Source organism: Pongo abelii, chromosome 23 (assembly GCF_028885655.2).
Source record: "Pongo abelii isolate AG06213 chromosome 23, NHGRI_mPonAbe1-v2.0_pri, whole genome shotgun sequence".
Classification (NCBI taxonomy): domain Eukaryota; kingdom Metazoa; phylum Chordata; class Mammalia; order Primates; family Hominidae; genus Pongo; species Pongo abelii.
In genome coordinates this window covers 37,337,493-37,357,013 of record NC_085929.1, presented here as the reverse complement: position 1 = coordinate 37,357,013, position 19,521 = coordinate 37,337,493, and the positions used below count along the sequence as shown (strand labels likewise).

The following is a 19,521-nucleotide window of genomic DNA, read 5'->3' as shown; positions in this document are numbered from 1 at the left end:
AAGAAAAGTGCGTGTGTGTGTGTAGATATCAGATTATGGAAATTTTCTTCTATTCCTATTGCTACACTCTTTATTTTATTTATTTATTTATATATTTTTTGAGACAGAGTCTTGCTCTGTTGCCCAGGCTGGAGTGCAGTGGTGCCATCTTGGCTCACTGCAGCCTCCACCTCCCAGATTCAAGTGATTCTCCTGCTGCAGCCTCTTGAGGAGCTGGGATTACAGGTGCCCACTACCATGCCCAGCTAATTTTTGTGTTTTTACTAGAGATGGGGTTTCACCATGTTGGTCAGGCTGGTCTTGACTCCTGACCTCAGGTGATCCACCCACCTGGGCCTCCCAAAGTGCTAGCATTACAGGTGTGAGCCACTGTGCCCAGTCTTTTTTTCCTTTTAAATATCATGGATGCATGCTGAATTTTATCTAAAGCGTTTTCTTCATATTAGCATAACTATGTAGCATTCTCCTTTAATTTGTTAATGTGGTGAATTACATGGTTTAGTTTTTCTCAGCATAAACTAACCTTGCATTTTTGGAATAATAGTGATTTTCTATATTGTTAGATTTATTAATATTTTATTTTGAATTGTACCATTACAAGTGACATTAGTTTGTAATTGTCTATTCTCATACTGTTTGTCAGGTTTTTGTGAGCAGGTTATGTTAGCTTGAAGAAATCAGTTTGGGAGTATTCTCTCTTTCCCTCTACTCTTGGAAAGTTTCTGTAAGATTGGAATTATTCCTTGGTCATTTGTGTAGAGTTTTGTGTGTATATATTAGGACTGTTTTTGAGACGGAGTCTCGCTCTGTCACTAGGCTGGAGTGCAGTGATCTCGGCTCACTGCACCCTCCACCTCCCGGGTTCAAGTGATTCTCCTGCCTCAGCCTCCTGAGTAGCTGAGACTACAGGCGCACGACACCACACCCAGCTAATTTTTGCATTTTTAGTAGAGGCGGGGTTTCACCATGTTGGCGAGGATAGTCTCGATCTCTTGACCTCATGATCCGCCCGCCTCAGCCTCCCAAAGTGGGGGTATTACAGGCATGAGCCACTGCACCCGGCCTGTTAGGACTACTTTTAACTGATTTTTAAAAAGAAATGGTTATAAGTCTTTTTTTTTTTTTTTTGGAGACAGTCTCACTCTGTTGCTCAGGCTGGAGTACAGTGGCATCATCTAGGCTCACTGCAACCTCCACCTCCTGAGCTCAAGCCATCCTCCCACCTCAGCCTCCTGAGTGGCTGGGACTACAGGCATGCACCACTATGCCTAGCTAAATTTTTGTGTGTGCATATTTTTTGTAGAGATGGGGTTTTATCATGTTGCCCGGCCTGGTCTCAAACACCTGGCTTCAAAGCAATCAGCCCGACTCGGCCTCCCAGAGTGTTGGGATCCCAGGCATGAGCCACTGAGTCCAAGTTATATTTTTGTAGGAACTAATCCATTTTATCTGTTTTCAAATTTATTGTCCAAGTTGTTCATAATATTTATTGTCCAAGTTGTTCATAATATTCCTAATTTATTTTTTAGGTGTCTCCACAGGGCAAGTTCTAATAATATATTCTTTCTTTAAAATGTCTCTGGTGTCTGTATTTATGTCCCCTTTCTTTTTTTTTTTTTGAGGTAGAGTTTCACTCTTGTTGCCCAGGCTGGAGTGCAGTGGCACAATCTTGGTTCACAGCAACCTCTGCCTCCCAGGTTCAAGCGATTTTCTTTTTTTTGTTGTTTTTTCGAGACGGAGTCTCGCTCTGTTGCCCAGGCTGGAGTGCAGTGGTGCAATCTCGGCTCACTTTAAACTCTGCCTCCTGGGTGCATGCCATTCTCCCGCCTCAGCCTCCTGAGTAGCTGGGACTACAGGTGCCCTCCACGACACCCGGCTAATTTTGTTTTTGTATTTTTAGTAGAGAGGGGTTTCACCGTGTTAGCCAGGATGGTCTCGATCTCCTGACCTCATGATCCACCCGCCTCGGCCTCCCAAAGTGCTGGGATTACAGGCATGAGCCACTGCACCCGGCCTAACCTCAGCTTTCTTCGTTCTTTTTATTATTTCCCTATTTAATGAATACCTGATCTTTATTTTCATTCTTGTCCTTTTCTTTCTTTTTTCTTTTTCTTTTTTTTTTTTGAGACAGAGTCTCGCTCTGTCGCCCAGGCTGGAGTGCAGAGTCGCGATCTCGGCTCACTGCAAGCTCCGCCTCCTGGGTTCACGCCATTCTCCTGCCTCAGCCTCCCGAGTAGCTGGGACTACAGGCACCCACCAACACGCCCGGCTAATTTTTTGTATATTTTTTAGTAGAGACAGGGTTTCATCGTGTTTGCAAGGATGGTCTCAATCTCCTGACCTCGTGATCCGCCCGCCTCGGCCTCCCAAAGTGCTGGGATTACAGGCGTGAGCCACCTCACCCAGCCCATTCTTGTCCTTTTCTTGACTTTATTCTAATGTTCATTTTCTTACTCAAATTGGATGTTTAAAAATTTTTTAGTCTTTTACATGAGCCTTAAATGTTGTAAATTTTCCTCAAGGTACTGCTTTACCTGTATTCTGTATGTTTTAATATATAGTTTTTTTGTTTAACTGTATTTTCTGATTTCTATTGTTTTCTTCATTGACCTATGAGTTATTTCAAAATATATTTCTTAATGTTCTAGTCTGTTTTTTTCTCCCAGTTTTATTTTTGTCATTGATTTTGTACTGTCTTCATTGCAGTCTGAGAATGTGGTCCTTTGAAATTTGCTGAGGCCTTATGACTGGATTAAATATGTGGTTAATGTTCATAAAAGTTCCATGTGCATTTCAAAAATATGTATTCTGCAGTCACATTTAATTCCCTGTATGTGTCCATGACATCAAGTTTGTTAATTATATAGTAATTAACATAATTTGTTGTCTGAGCTGTCATTACTGGGAGAAATACATTACAATCTTCCATTATGATAGTGGATTTATCCTTCTCTTTATCCATTTTACTTTATACATTTTGAGATGTTATTAGGTGCATAAGAGTTTTAGAAATTTATGAGTTTTACCTTCTATCACTACAAAATAACCTTAAAAATTCTAGTAGTTGACATCTAGTAATATTTTTTGCCCTAGAGTCTGTTTAGTTTATATATTTATGTTTTAGGTGTATTCTTGTAAATAGCATATAGCTAGATTTTATTTTTAGTCCATATTTTTTTCCTTGAAGCATTTAGATTACTTAAATTTTATGTAATTACTGATGTATTACTGATGTATTTGTATTCTCTTATTTGTGATTTTTATTCTACATTCTTTTTTCCTCTCCTCTCTTGCCTTCTTTAGATTTACTGAGCTTTTCCCCCCCTGCATTCAATGTGTTTCTTCTACTGCTTTGGAAATAATTTAGTATTGCTATTCCTTCAATGATTACCTGATAAGTTTTACATAATCTTAACTCATCATAGTCTAACTCCACATGACACTATATATATATTTTTAAAAATTTTAATATACTGTTTAATATGCTAAATAAAATTTAGTTATACACACACACACACACACACACACACACACACACATATATATATATAGAGAGAGAGAGACAGACAGAGACAGAGACAGAGACAGTCAGAGACAGGATGATTGTGTAGCTCACTGCAGTCTTGAACTTCTAGGCTCAAGTTATCTATCCTCCCTCCTCAGCCTCCCAAGTAGCTGGGACTACAGGCACACGCCACCATGCCTGGTTAATTATTTTATTTTTGTAGAGATGGAGTCTTGCTATATTGCCCAGGCTGGTCTCAAATTCCTGACCTCAAGTGATCGTTCCACCTTGGCCTCCCCAAGTGTTGGGATCATAGGCATAAACCACCACACGTGACCTGTGGAAAAGATATTTTGACTGAGGAGAATACTAACATTTTCTTCTCTATTTTGGAGGTAATACTTCATTGTCTTCTGACTTCCTTTGGAGGCTCTCAGTCTAATCTGTTCTCGGTCTAATTGGCCTTCCTTTGGAGATGAATTTTCAGGATCTCACTCTCTTGTTTGGGCTGGAGTGCAGTGATGTGATCCTAGCTCACTGCAGCCTCAAATTCTTGGGCTCAAGCAATCCTCCAGCCTCAGTCTCCTGGGAAGCTAGGACTACAGACACATACCACTTTGCCTAATTTTATTTTTATTTTTTTGTAGAGATGGGGTCTTCTGTTTTCCCATGATGGCCTCCAGCTGCTGGTCTCAAGCGATCCTTCTGCCTCAGCCTCCCAAAGTGCTGGTAAGACAGGTGTGAGCCACTGCACCCAGCCTAATTTATGCTCTTTGAAGGTAATTTAAAAAAATCTGCTTGTAAGATTTTGTTGTCTTAGTAATCTTGCAGTTTTACTATATTGTATTTAGCTGTGGATATCTTTTTATTTACCATAATTAGGATTTGTTGAGCTTAACTTTGTGTATTGGTGTTTTCCATGATTTCTTGAAAAACTTTTAGCCATAACTCTTCCAAGATTGCTTCTGTTCCATAAAAAATTCTTTTCTCCTTCTGAAATAGATCAGACATATGTGGGATCATCTTTCATGTCTTAACTTCCCTTTGATATTTTTCACTTCTTTGTGTCTCTGTGTTGTATTCCAGATTTCTTCAGATCTCACTTCTGCTTCACTAATACTCTCTTCAGCTGTGTAATCTGTTGTAAAACTATTCACTGAATTATTTTTAGTGATTTTAAAACATTTTCTTGAAATTTGTTTAGTATGTTTGAATATTTACTCTTCACTTATTTTCAAGCTGCCTTTCTATTTCTAGAAATATATTAAACATGCTTATTTTCTCTTCTGTATCTGATAATTTCACTGTGTGGAAGAGTTTTCTGTCTGATTCTGCTATCTGTTATTTCTGGTTGCCCTTGCTCATGGGTGCTTGTTTCCTTGTGTGTTTGGAGATTTTATACTGTGAGCTGCTCATTTTCCCTGCAGTTTCATATCTGAGGTTCTCTAAGGCCTAGAATGAAGGGGATATCTTCCAGAGAGGACTTGTTTGCTTCCCCCAGGTGACTGGGAACATTGCCAACTTGAGACCATGTTACTTTCTCTGTCAGAGGTTTCATTGAGCCATTCAGGTAGTGTGTATTTGGGCTGCAAAACTAACTGAGGGTCCACTCCTGATTACAAATTCTTAGGGGGATTTTGTTTTTCTCTGCTCAGGACCAACCTTTAAGACAAGTGATTTTTCTTGTATTTTATTTTGGATTCACTATTACATTGAAGGTATAGCCCTTGGGGGCCCCAAATCTCCTATTATATGCCCTACCTTTGGAGGCTCTTTTGAGGCAGTGAAAACTTACAGTTAAGCTCATTGGGCTTTGTAAATAATTGCAACATAAAATATTTCAGACCTTTTCTTACCTCTCCAGGTTTTCATACCCACTTAGTTTTTGGCTTGAGTATTCGTCATATTGTTTCCAGTTGATGGATGCATTTAACATTTAAAAAATTTTATCCAACCTGTCTAGTTTTCCACAAAGGAGTATTTTCTGGGAACCTAGTTTACCATATTGCCAGAAGAAGAAATCCTTCGACTGGCTGATGTAATGAATGATTTACCATGGAAAGCTTCACAACATTGAGCCATTCTTGCATTTCTGCAGTAAACCTAATTTTGGCATGGGCTTACCAACTTGGGGTTCAGTCTTTTCTATGTGGCTAGATTCTATTTGCTGTTCTCTTGTTTGGATTTATGAAAATTCTTTTCTTCCATGAGACCGAACTATATATTCCCTTTATTTTCACACTGTCTTTATCAGGCTTTGTTGCTGAAGTTATGCATGCTGGCTAGCTTCATAAAAACAATAAGTTAAATAGCATTGAGTTTGTCTCTGGTCCTATTCTGTGTTCCACTTTGAAATGTGTCTCTCCGTTGTCCTCTCCTCCCAACTCCCTTCCTGCTGAGCCATGTCCCTGGAGATGAGGGAACCTCAGGCCTTCTCTTCCCCACTTACAGAATCTGACTCCTACCCCACAGTCTGTCAGGAGCAGCAATTTGGACTCTAGAGTTTGGGGGAGGCAGCAGTTTCCTGGGTCCCTGGGCTCAGCTCTTTACCAGTTCCATTTCTGAGTCTCTTCCCAACTTGGTACTGCAGTCACGCCCCCCCCACTGCTCAGGTGTTGTCCCACTGAGCATTTGCTTTAGCTGGTCTTCCTGGCCTGGTGTTGATTCTTTCAACAGCTATTCATTGAGCACTATGTGCCAGGCAGTGGGATGCTACAACGTATAAGACCATGAAGCTCACAGTCTCATGAAGCTCAGTCCATTAGGGTAGGGAGGGCAGACCATCAACAAATACACTGCATGGCAGCCAGATGGTGATCAGAGCGCAGTGGAGAAAAAGGAAGCTGTGTGTCCCCAGGAGGCTTCCAGCTTGTTTGGGCATCTGCAGGTCAAATCTACATAGTCCCCTCATCGTCCCCGAGTTCTTGCTGGAGTGCAGTGGCGCGATCTTCGCTCACTGCAGCCTCCGCCTCCCGGGTTCAAGTGATTATCTGCCTCAGCCTCCCAACTAGCTGGGATTACAGGTGTAATCCCAGGGCCACCACCACACCCAGCTAATTTTTGTATTTTTAGTAGAGACGGGGTTTTGCCATGTTGGCCAGGCTGGTCTCGAACTCCTGGCCTCAAGTGATCTGTCCGCCTTGACCTCCTAAAGTGCTGGGATTACAGGCGTGAGCCACTGCACCTGGCCCTTTTTTTTTTTTTTTTAATTATTCTCTCATATAAATGTCACAATCAACTTGTCAAGCTTTTGAACCATATTGGTAGGATTTTGATAGGGATCATGTTGAATTTGTAGGTTTGGGACTAACATAACTGAATGTGAACCTAGCTATGAAGATGTATTTTTCCTCTTAACTCAAGTCCTGTCATGTCCATAAAGGTCTTTTACAGGTTTTGTGTCTTTTTGTCAGATGGCCTGTGTTGTAGATCTTTTTTTCTATTACATTTTCTACTCAGTGATGGCTGGTGTGAGACCACTGAGTGTAGGTTGATCTTGTGTCCTGCTGGTCAGAGTGGTCTTTCTCAAACATTGCCCTGATGTCACTTCCTATTCAAGCTCTTCAGAGCCCTCTCTTTGCCTCAGTAGACTGGCCTTTGTCCCCTCCCTTGCCCTCTGGGTCAGGTGCATCCTGAGGTTCCACCTCACCTCTATTCCAGTGAGACCTGCCCCACCGACTCCTCAGCCGGGACCCCCCGCCAGCGGCCACCTCCCCACAGATAGGGAAGCCTAGCCAGGGAAGGAGCTGTGCAGGGCCAGCCCCAGATCCCACAGGGCTGGGGTGTGGAGGCAGATGGTGAGAGCGCTGGCCCTGATGCCCCTGGGGTGTCCTGCTCTACCTATCCCTCACCTGGAAGTGCAGCCCAGGCTGCTGCTGTCAAGTGATATGGAACTCACCAGGGCCGGCCTTCCCCCTGGAGGCCTCCCACTAGACAGCTCCAGGAACTGAAACACGGGAGGGGGCTGCTGGTGGTCTCCACCTGGCTAAAGCACTGCCCTTCCAGAGAGCAGAGCTAGGTCCAGGCCAGCCCTGTGGCCACAGCATCAGGGCAGCCTTTGGCAGAGCTGCGACCCTGTCCCCAGCCCTTTGGGCAGTTTCCTGGGTCTCCTACCTCCTCTCTTCCCCTGACCCCCCTGCTGTTTCACCCCATGCTCTACCCCCATGCCACCCTGTAGGCTGTCACCTGTCCTTCTACGTTAGTCCCCTCCACCCAGACACAGAGAGACTGAGGTACAGGGCAGTGGAAAACTCCAAAGCCAAGGTTTTTTATTACTGGTCAAAAGGTGCTTGCTAACAAAACAGTGTTGGGGAGAGGTACATTCCACAGCTCTGTGGGAGCCCCAGTGGGGCCATCCTGCCCCACCCCACCCCGCCTCTCCAGTGGGCATCATAAGGCATTTCACACATTGGTGTTTTCACTTTTTTTTTTTTATATATATATATATAAAAACAAAACCAGTCCTGGAGTAGAAAGAAAAACCCTGTGATGAACTTTTAGGACTAAACTGAAATGGAAAGGATTGGAGTGTGGGATTCTGAGGGGCTGGGTCAGTGGCCATGGTGGTCCAGCCCCCCATGGTTGGCAGAAGCCGCTAGAAGGGTGCATGAGGAGAGGGAAGGGCACAGCTGACATGACGGCCAAACTCAGACAGGTGTGCCCGTCTTCATCATTTTTTCACTTTTACATACTGTAGAAATTTAAGCAAAATAGCTATTTTATATATATTTATATATCATATATATATATAAATTAGGCAAATAAAGAGTTCGGGGGCACTGAGATGGGGCACCCCTAGGGGCCTCCTAGGATGAGGAGGGATGCAAGGTCTCTGGTGCCCGGGTCACCAGCCCAGGCTGGGCCAAGGGTTTGTTCATTATTGCTGATTTGGGGCCTGGGTCTCAGGGCAGGGAGCACCTGCAGGCCCTGCCTTCCAGCCCTTCCTGGCCTCTTGGGGCTAGGGAGCCACCCAGGCTGGCTAGGGTGAGGCCAGGGACTGCTGCCCTCAAATCCACATGGGGGTTGCCATCAGTACCCCCTCCCGCATCTATGGGTGGGAGCTCCAGAAACTCTCTGTGCTCTGCTGGGCTGGGGCAGCCCCCTTCTGTTTTGGGCTCTGTGGGGCCCTGGCAGGTGGGGATGTGGGCAGCTCAGATACCATCGAGGACTTGATATGTTGAGCTACAAAATTCTCCCAACTCAAAGGGGTCTGGCTTCCTGATGTCTTAAAAATAAGGGGCTCTTGCGAGGACACTTTTGTGGCAAGAAAGCACACTTGGAAAGCTGTCTGCTAAGTGCGGTACTAAAAATATTTACTAAACATCATGGCTGGAAAGAAATGGAGATCATTTTTCTAAAAAAGTCGAAGAGGCTCCCTAGGAGGGGCCAGTTCCTCCCTGGGTTGGGGGCTGGTGATTTGCGCAGCCCATGGCCCGGGCCAGCCGGCCTGAGTTGTGGTAACTGGGGCAGGGGTTCCAGTAGGGCCCAGGTCCATAATGAAGGGGCACGGGTGACCCGGCGCACCTGGGGGCTGGAGAGAACCCAGGTCAGCCCTTCCTCCTTCCAAGGTGGGAGTCCCAAGAAAGTGTGGGGAGAAAAAAAAATAGGAAAGGAAATAGGAAGGGCTGGGAATGGGCTAGGAGAAAGACCATTCAGTACTAAATTGAGTGCATTAATGAACAGGTGGGCCAGGCTGTGCAGGCGCCTGTATTTGCTGCAAGGGTGGCGCTCAGAAGATGTTGGGGCACATGTGCCAGTCTTGCTTCTCCTTGGCCTCCCAGTAGCCGCCCTTGTACACACAAGCCATCTCCCCGGTCAGCGGGTCCAGCCTCTTCTCAAACCACAGTGGCGTGTAGGCATCCGCCTCCTTCTCTGCTGGGCAGGCACAGTGGGCTGGTGGGTGGGCTGGTGGCCTGCTCCCCCGGAATCCGTCCCCACGGGACCCCCACCCGGGCACCCCTTTCCTCCCCTCCGGGGCGCCCTTCCCGCCCGGCCTCACCTTCCTCCGAGCTGCAGCTGCTGCCCGGCCCGCAGGCCTCCAGCCGCCGGCGCCGCGACAGGCGCTGCTTCTCCTCCAGCCGCTGCTTCTCGGTATTGGCCTCGTCCCAACGGCCCTTCTCCATCAGCCGCTGGTCGGGCCGCAGGCGGCTGTCGGTGGGCGCTACGCCCTCCTCGTGCTCGTTGAGGGTCAGGGCCAGCTCTGAGAAGTAGTACATGTTCTCCGCGTTCTCCCTGTGGCGGTGGCGGTGGCTGCGGTGTGAGCCGGACCACACCTACCCGGCCGCCCTCCCCTGCCTGGCGATGTCTCCCCTCCCGGGTCGCCTCACCCTCCAGCTCCCCGCGTCCAGGACTCCCTCTGGCCTTGGGCCCACCCCAGTGAGCCCACCCGGCGGAACCCAGTGGCTGCAAACAGCTGCCTTCTGCTCCCCACACCTCCCGTGCTCACATGGCCAACCTGCCGCTGTTTTGCCTTATTAGACTTATCTGGGAATTGCCTAGCTTAGTAGTTCTCGGCTTTTCTTCTTTTTCTATTATGTTTTTTTTTCTTTTTTGAGACAGTTTCACTCTTGTTGCCCAGGCTGGAGTGCCTGGCTTTTTTAAGACAGGGTCTCTGCTGGGCACGGTGGCTCACACCTATAATCCCAGCGCTTTGGGAGGCTGAGGCCTGTGGATCACGAGGCCAGGAGTTCGAGACCAGCCTGGCCAACATAGTGAAACCCCGTTTCTACTAAAAATTAGCTGGGCGTGGTGGCAGGCACCTGTAATCCCAGGTAATCTACTCAGGAGGCTGAGCCGGGAGAATTGCTTGAACCCCGGGAGGCTGAGGTTGCGGTGAGCCGAGATCACGCCATTGCACTCCAGCCTGGGCGACAGTTCGAGGCTCCGTCTAAAAAAAAAAAAAAAAAAAAAGACGGGTCTCGCTCTGTGGCCCAGGCTGGAGTGAAGTGGCCTGATGCTCCGCTCACTGCAACCTCCGCCTCCTGGGTTCAAGCAACTCTCCCGCCTTAGCCTCCTGAGTAGCTGGGATTTCAGGGCATGCCCCCACACCCAGCTAATTTTATTGTATTTTTAGTAGAGATGGGGTTTTGTCATGTTGGCCAGGCTGGTATTGAACCCCTGACCTCAACTGGTCTGCCTATCTTGGCCTCCCAGAGTGTTGGGATTACAGGCATCAGCTACCGTGCCCAGCCCTTATGGGGATTTTTGTAGTCATTTTTTTCTAGTATAATTGCCTTGGAGTCAGACAATATACTTGGCATAATTTCAGTCCTTTGAAATTTGTTTTATGGCCCAGTATATGGGCAGTTTTTGCACACGTTCCATGTGATTGAAGAGAACAGTTGCTGAGTGCAAGGTTGTATAACTGTCCAGCAGGCCTTGTTCATACTTTCTCTACTTGGGTTGTAGTTAGTTCATCTTTCCTAATGTATATATATATATTTTAATTATGTAAGCGTTTCTTTTGTTGAAAAGATCCTTCACAAAATACCATATCCATAGATTTACTTTCTGTCATATAGCTGAATGTGTTGTGTTTGGAATTCCATTCTTACATTTAAAAATCAACTGGATTGCCCAGAAGTTTAGATGCATTTGTTTTGTTTCTTTATCTTATCCATGTTGAAGATGTAAGTAGATGATCTGAAAGCATCAGGTTTGATTACACCACATAATGCATGTCTTTCTTAAGTATTGGTGTTACAGAAATGGTTCTTAGAAGCAGAGAAGCTGACAGGTGGAAGGAAGGAGAGAGGGTTCTGTGGATTGCTGAGGGCTTGTAACAAAGAGACAGTAGTAGGAGAAGCCAAGAATGACAGCTGGTGACCAATTACTAAGCACACTACACTGGGCGCCCCAGGCCACCCTGCCATCACCCGGCAAGGGTCTCTTTCCTAGGCCCTTGCTACCAGCCACCCCCCAACTGCTCCCAAAGGGAAGACTGGGATTTGGGTACTGAAGGATTTTTCATCTGTTCACATGCGGGCGTTCAAGCTCAAAAGCCTAACCCCTACCACTCCCAGGTAAGTGCTGAACCCTGCACATGGGAACAATCAAGTGTGTCCCCAAGATGCAGCCTCAGACCTAGACAGCTGCAGTCCTATACAGTCATCTGAAGGTTCCTGACAGCTCTGCACAGTACAATTTCATTTATCAAGTGAAATGAGTAAAGTGCCAGATTCTAGACCCATTTTGGCTATGAATTGAAGGGGAGGTGGGAAGCACAGTATCTCATTATGTTGCCTATACTAGGAACAGATAAACACAAACACACAGGCAACAGGGATTTGGGGAAACACCGTGTCAGCGCTGCAGTCAGCCAAGCGCAGTGCCGGCACTGTCCCCCAACCCTCAAAGTGCCTTGGCCCAGGATAAAAGAAACCCACTGGCCATTCACTGCAGCTGGCCAGAGGGGGGATGAAAGGAGTGAACTAGTTGGGACACAGCCTCGAAAAAGCAGTAACAAAAACACGTGAACGCATACGAACATTCACTGTATCTTCTCCATGGACTCCCTACTGCTATTCCACGGTCTCCGCTTTCAGCTCTCGTTGTTTCTGGTGTGAGCCTATCCCTTTGGACAGTCCACTTTGGGAGGGGGTCGTGGAGCCAGGGCTCCCTCTCAATAGGAATGGAAAGGACCCTGCAAGGATCAACAGCTATTTTTATCCTAGTTGTGAAAACAATGTGCCTCCAATTCTCTATGTCCATCACAGTGGAATACCAACAAGGTGCAGTTCAGTCTGTCAGTGACTTCTGGTTTTTCTTGGAAGCCAACGCAATACAGAACTCAACATGCAGGTCAGAAGAGAAACACTGAGGAAGTGAAAGGAAACACCTGGAGTCAGGCCAATGTCTAAAGTAAAAAGAGAAAGCAAAGGAGAAAAATGATGCAGCACCATAGCCCAAACGACTCCCCCACATGGCCACCTCTGATCCTCCCGAGAACCCCACGTGCTGCTAGGAAAACAAGGAGCTGGGCGGAAAAGGACAGAAGAAAAATGGGGAAGCAGTGGTAGAAAGAAAAAAACGCACAAACAGGCACTAGATAGATACAGCAAAGCCCAGAATGTACTAAAAACCACTTGTTAACAGCTGGCATGCACTCAACAAGCTGTGTTTCCACTGTGAGGAGGCCAGTGGCAGGCGCGGGAATGGAAGCTGCAGGAACACGGCCCAGGGGCTCACCAGGCTGTGGTCCTGCTCCAACCCCCCATGTCCCATTCCCTTCCAACCACAGGCTCATTCTTGCTCCTTGTGAATGAATTCCACTCTGGGTCTGGCACTCCTGAAGATAGCAGAGTTGGGATTGGCTACTTGATTGAGGGGCGTCACAACCGTTCGAGGTTTAAGCTGGAGTCATGGTCTTTGTGCTCTTCCCTCCTCTCTCGGTTCTTTGAAATCCATGTTGTATTGGTGGAGGGGAGGACCATCTCTGAAGTGGCTGCCCACTGGGGGGCCTGTTTGCCAGTCACCTGGGTGACTACCTCTCCTGCCTCCTAAGAAGTCATCCCTGAAGCCTCGTCATCTGGTACACCTTTTCTGAATCCAAAGCCACCTTTATCTTGTTTTCTGCCTTCTGCAATGTCCACATTAAGTGACTGATTGCCCAACGGTACACCATTGTATGTCAAGCTTCCTTAAGGGAATCCACTTCATCGAATTGTATACAGCAGAATCCTTTAAATTTATCTGTATCTTTGTCTCTGACTACCCGTACACTCTTTATGCTGAGATCCTTAAAGATAGCATCTATGTCACCCTGAACCATATTAAAAGGTTGATTTCCTACGTATGCTGTGTGGGGGGCTCTCTGAGCGACCCCTTCTGGCTACGGGAACCATAGCCACCAGTACTGCCGTGGGACCCTCTGCTTTTTTTTTTTTTTTTTTTTGCTTATTATATGCTAAGATTTACCTATATTGCTTCATGTTACTGGGGTTTAGTTTTAGCTACTGTATATATTCCTTCATGCGAATGTACCACAGTTATTCATTCAATAAATTTGTGTTGTTTCCAAGTTTTTGTTATTGGAATACTCTCATGCATAAGTCCTGTTGTACATTTGCAAGAATTTCTCTTGAGTATATTTTTACAAGTAGAATTACTGGGTTATGACTATGTGATTGTTCATCTTTTTTTGTGGGGGGACGGAATTTCACTCTTGTCATCCAGGCCAGAGTGCAGTGGCACCATCTCGGATCACTGCAACCTCCACCTCCCAGGTTCAAGCAATTTTCCTGCTTCAGCTTTCTGAGTAGCTGGGATTACAGGTGTGTGCCACCACGCCTAGCTAATTTTTATATTTTTAGTAGAGACAGGGTTTCACCAGGTTGGCCAGGCTGGTCTCAAACTCCTGACCTCAGGTTTTCCACCCACCTTGGCCTCCCAAAGTGCTGGGATTACAGGCGTAAGCCACCACGCCTGGTGGAAAGCCAAACTGTTTTTCCGAGTGTTGCATCAATTTACAACTTTTGCCAGCAGCAATGTATCAGAGATATTGCAGCTCTACAGCTTCTTCAACATACATGGTTTTTATATGATGACTGGCCATATATGTTTTTTCTGCAAAATTCTTGTTCATGACTCTTGCACATTTTCCCATTATTTTTACATTAATTGTTGATTAGAAGTTCTTTATGTGGGCTGGGCGTGGTGGCTCTTGCCTGTAATCCCAGCACTTTGGGAGGCAAAGGCAGGCAGATCACCTGAGGTCAGGAATTTGAGACCAGCCTGGCCAACATGTCAAAACCCCATCTCTACTAAAAATACAAAAATTAGTCAGGTGTGGTGGCGCACACCTGTAATCCCAGCTCCTTAGGAGGCTGAGGCAGGAGAATCGCTTGAACCTGGGAGGCGGAGGTTGCAATGAGTTGAGATCACACCACTGCACTCCAGGCTGGGCAACAGAGTGAGACTCCATCTCAAAAAAAAAGTTATTTATGTGATCTTTTTAAAATTTTTATTTTTAACTGTGATAAAATACTCTGTATTCTTGATAATAATCCTCTGTCAAGTGTAGGTAGATATTATGATTACCTTCTCCAAGTTTGTTTATGCATTGTCTTTTCACTTTCTTTAAATTGCCTTTTAGTGAGTAAAAGTTCTCGATGAACAAAAGTATTTTAATATCGTCAAATATATGAATGCTTGTGTCTTAATATTTCCTTAGGGTCTAAGAGATATTTATCCTTTTCAACTTATTAAGTCATTGTTTATAGTAAGTCAAACTTAATATTATTGTAAGGCCATTATTTGGAGTTGATTTTCTTTATAATGTGAGGGAGGGATTAAGTGCATCTTTTTCCTTAGGGATTCATTTGGTGAGCCATTCCATCTTCCCACGAGATCTGATATGCCACCTTTGTCATATATCAGAGGTACATATATCCATGGGTCTGTTTCTGGGCTCACTATTCTGTTCCATTAGAGTTTCAAAATAAAAATCCTGGTATCTAGTAGGGTAAATCCTCTCTGGTCTTCTTCAGAAATGTCTTGGCCCTTTATTCCTCAATATAAATTAAAAAATTCTAATATCAAGTTCCATGAAGGTCCCTATTGGGGTTTTGATTTACTGATTTTTTAAATCATGATATCTTTACAATACTTTCTATCCATGAACATTATATCTTTCTCCATTTATTTAGCTCTTCTTTGGTATCTCTTATTAAAGCTTTATAATGTTCTCTATAGAGGTCTAGATTGTAAGATTTATTACAAGGTCCTTGATGTTATATGCCGTTAATTGTTTTTTTTTTTTTTTTTTTTTTTGAGATGGAGTTTCACTCTTGTTGCCCAGGCTGGAGTGCAATGGCGTGATCTTGGCTCACCACAACCTTTGCCTCCTGGGTTCAAGTGATTCTCCTGCCTCAGCCTCTGAAGTAGCTGGGATTACAGGCATGCACTGCCACGCCTGACTAATTTTGTATTTTTAGTGGAGATGGGGTTTCTCCATGTTGGTCAGGCTGGTCTCAAACTCCCGACCTCAGGTGATCTGCCTGCCTTGGCTTCCCAAAGTGCTGGGATTACAGGCATGAGCCACTGCGCCCGGCCTTGGTGTCTTATCTTAAATTGCATTTTTCTAGTTGTTTGCTGAAATGCAACTGGCTTTTGTATATTAATCTTGTATCTAGGCACCTAAAATGCTTTCTCTGAATCTATTGAAATCTGTTAATATGATTACTCTATGGATTTTCTAATATAAAATCATTCTATATACCCAGGATAAATTCAACCTGATTATAGGATGCTATCTTTTTTATACACTGTTGGATTGGATTTTCTGATATCTTGTTTTGGATTTTTGCTTATATATTTATTAATATAAGTGAAATAGGGTAGAACTTTTATTTTCCTTCTGCTAGTTTAGCCTAATTTGGTATGAGGGTTATCCTGGCCTCACAGTATAGGAGAGGTGAATATTTCCTTTTTCTATGATCTGGAACACTATATGAAATTGGAATAATATGTTTCTGAAAAAATTGGGAGAATTCATCTGTAAAATTATCTGGGTCTTGTGTTTTCCTTACGGTAATTTTTAAACTATTGCTTCAGTTAATTTATTATAGGACTATTCATGTTTTCAATTTCTTCTAGAGTCAGTTCTTTTTCTTTTTCTTTTTTTTTTTTTTTTTTTTGAGACAGGGTCTGCTTTGTCACCCAGGCTGGTATGCAATAGTAGTCATGGCTCACTGCAGCCTCGACTTCCTGGGCTCAAGTAACCCTCCTGCCTCAGCCTCCTGAGTAGCTGGGACTACAGGTGTGTACCACCACACATGGCTAATTAAAAAAACTTTTTTTTTGTAGAGACAGGGTCATGCTGTTGCCCAGGTTGGTCTTGAACTCATGGGCTTAAGCAATCCAACTGCCTTGGCTTTCCAAAGTGCTGAGATTATAGGCATTAGGCATGAGCCACTGTGCCCAGCTAGAGTTAGTTCTTGTTATATTTTTCTAAGAATTTGTCCCTCCAATCTAAGTTTTAATTATGTCTTTATACTTTATATGTCACATTAAACCTTTTTCATTAATATTTGTTTCTATCTTGATCAGTCTTGTCAGTTTTCTATTTTGACAGTTTTTTTGTGCCTCAAAGAATCAACTTTTGGCTTGGTTTTTTTAATTGATTTCTGCTTTTATTATTATTATTATTATTAATATAAAGATGGTATCTTGCCATATTGCCCAGGCTGGTCTCAAATTCTTCAACTCAAGCAATCCTCCCACCTCAGCCTTCCAAAGTGCTGGGATAATAGGGTTTGGCTGTGTTCCTACCCAAATCTCATCTCAAATGGTAATCCCTACATGTCAGGGGAGGGACCTGGTGGGAGGTGATTGGACCATGGGGGTGGTTTCCCCCATGCTATTCTTGTGATAGTGAGTGAGTTCTCACTAGATCTGATGGTTTTGTAAGTGGCTGTTTCCCCTACTCTCTGTTCTTTTCCTGCTGCCTTGTGAAGAAGGTACTTGCTTCTCCTTCGCCTTACGCCATGATTGAGTTTCCTGAGGCTTCCGCAATCAGGCAGAACTGTGAGTTAATTAAACCTTTTCTCCTTTATAAATTACCCAGTCTCTGGTGGTATCTTTATAGCAGTGTGAAAATGGAATAATACAGGAGATTATAGGCATGAACCACCACGTCTAGCCAAAATTATTATTTTTTGAGACAGGGTCTTGCTCTGTCACACAGGCTGGAGTGCAGTGGTGTGTTCACAACTCACTGCAGCCTCGACCTCCTGGGCTCAAGTGCTCCTCCCACCTCAGTTCTCCTGAGTATCTGGGACTACAGGCATGTACCATCATGCCTGGCTAATTAAGAAAAAAAATTTTTTTTTTGGTAGAGATGAGGTCTCACTATGTTGCACAGGCTTTTGCTCTTGCTCTTATTTTTAAAGTATATTTTCTTCTTTCTTTGGATTTCTATGTTGAACTTTCTCTAATATTAGAATTGAAACTCAGAAAGGAGAAAGCCTCAACATTAAATGATTTAAGGCAATATATTTCCTTTGAAGCATTGCTTTTGTTGCATACAGCCAGTTTAAATATCTTTTTTTTTTTTTTTTTCCTGAGACAGAGTCTCACTCTGTCACCCAGCCTAGAGTACAGTGGCACGATCTCAGCTCACTGCCACCTCTGCCTTCCAGGTTCAAGCGATTCTCTTACCTCAGCCTCCCAAGTAGCTGGGATTACAAACACGTGCCACCACGCTTGGCTAATTTTTGTATTTTTAGTAGAAACAGGGTTTCACCATGTTGGCCAGGCTGGTCTCGAACTCCTGACCTCAGGTGATCCCCCCCCACCTCGGGCTCCCGAAGTGCAGGGATTACAGGCGTTGAGTCACCATGCCCGGCCAAATATCTTTTATATCATTCAGTTCTACATATTTTGCATTTTTTCATTCTAATTTATTTTGCCTATGAGTTATTTAGCAACTTAATTTTTTTCCCAAATATTTGGGATTTTTTGGTCATTTTGTTTGTAACTTCTATCTTAATTGTCTTATAGATTGTGGTCTGTATGCTACACTCGGTAAATCTGTGAGGCTTCCATTAGGGTTTAGTACACAATCAGTTTTTGCATACGTTCCGTGTATACTTGAGAAAAAATATGTTCTCAGAGTTGCATCCAGGAGTCTGTAATAGCATATATTGTTTTGATCTCCATATACTTGCTGGATTGTTTTTTTATTGTTTCCATTTGACCATCAACAAGTGAAAGAGATGTACAGAAACTTCCTAATTTCCTACTGTGGTGCTGGATTTATCAATTTCTTCCTTAAGTATCAATATGTACTTTGTATATTTTTGAGGAATTATGTGCATAATGTTTGAAACTATTATATCTTTTTGGTTAACTCAACCTTTTATTATTATAGCAACTTTCCCTTCCTTAATAATGCTTTTTTCCTAAAGTCTATTTTACCTGATATTAATGTAGCTATTATAGCTTTTTGTTAGTATTTTCATGATATGTGTCTTTTAATTTCAACTTTTATATACCTTTATATTTTGGGAATCTCTTAGAAGGTCCGGGTATCTGGATTTTAACACATCCAATTAGGCCAGGGATGGTGGCTTGTGCCTGTAATCCCAGCACTTTGAGAGGCTGAGGCTGGAGGATCACTTGAGGCCAGGAGTTTGCGATCAGACAGCAACATAGTGACACCCTCTCTCTACAAAAAAATTTTAAAAATTAGCCAGGCATGGCGGTGCATGCCTGTAGTCCTAGCTATTCAGGAGTGTGAGGTTGGAGGATCACTTGAACCTGGGTGTTTGAGGCTGCAGTGAGCTCTGATTGTGCCGCTGGATACCAGCCTGGGTAACAGAGCGAGACTCTGTCTCTTAAAAAAAAAAATCCAGTTTGTCAGTAGTTTGCTTTTTAACTGGTGAGTTTCATCTATTTATATTTATTATAATCATTGATAATGCTTGGGCCTATTGCTATCATGTTAATTTATAGTTTTTGTTTGTGCTACTTTTTAATTTTCTCTCACTATTTTAACAATCCTATAAATGTTTCTTCCTTCCAATAAGAACTTAGCATTTCTTCACATCCCTCAGGTCCTTCCCCTTCTCCTCAAATTCCATCATGCTAAGATTATCTAAACTTTTAAATCTGCATTATTATGAGCATGATTTCTCTTTTTCTTTAATCCTAGTAGTTGTTTTAAAAAATAACTTTTAGGCTGGGTGTGGTGGCTCACACCTGTAATCCTAGCACTTTGGGAGACTTAGGTGTGCCGATCACTTGAGGTTGGGAGTTCAAGACCAGCTTGGCCAACATGGTGAATCCCTGTCTTTACTAAAAATACAAAAATTAGGCGGGCGTGGTAGCATGCCCCTGTAATCTCAGCTACTCGGAAGACTGAGGCAGGAGAATCGCTTGAACCTCGCTTGAACCTGGGAGGCAGAGGTTGCAGTGAGCCAAGATCATGCCACTGCATTCTAGCCTGGGTGACAGAGTGAGACTCCATCTCAAAACAAACAACAACTAAAAAACAAACAAAACCCCTTTATTCATCT

General features: G+C 44.0%; 1 protein-coding gene and 1 pseudogene across 11 annotated transcripts in view; both read right to left on the bottom strand.

Annotated features, from left to right (window-relative positions):
* Window positions 1–7,748: 7,748 nt before the first annotated feature.
* The window catches only part of OSBP2 (oxysterol binding protein 2), a 238,736-nt gene continuing 226,963 nt past the window's right edge, over window positions 7,749–19,521 (bottom strand). For 4 of the 11 annotated variants that reach the window (XM_063722721.1, XM_024239630.3, XM_054542967.2 and 1 more), the window contains 2 exons: window positions 9,504–9,736; window positions 7,749–9,376 (listed from right to left, as the gene is read on the bottom strand). In XM_063722721.1, the coding sequence (XP_063578791.1) occupies window positions 9,234–9,376; window positions 9,504–9,736 (376 nt within the window). In that variant the 3' untranslated portion in view covers window positions 7,749–9,233. 11 annotated transcript variants of the gene reach the window in all.
* LOC103888964 (eukaryotic translation initiation factor 4H-like) lies at window positions 10,424–16,991 on the bottom strand (annotated as a pseudogene).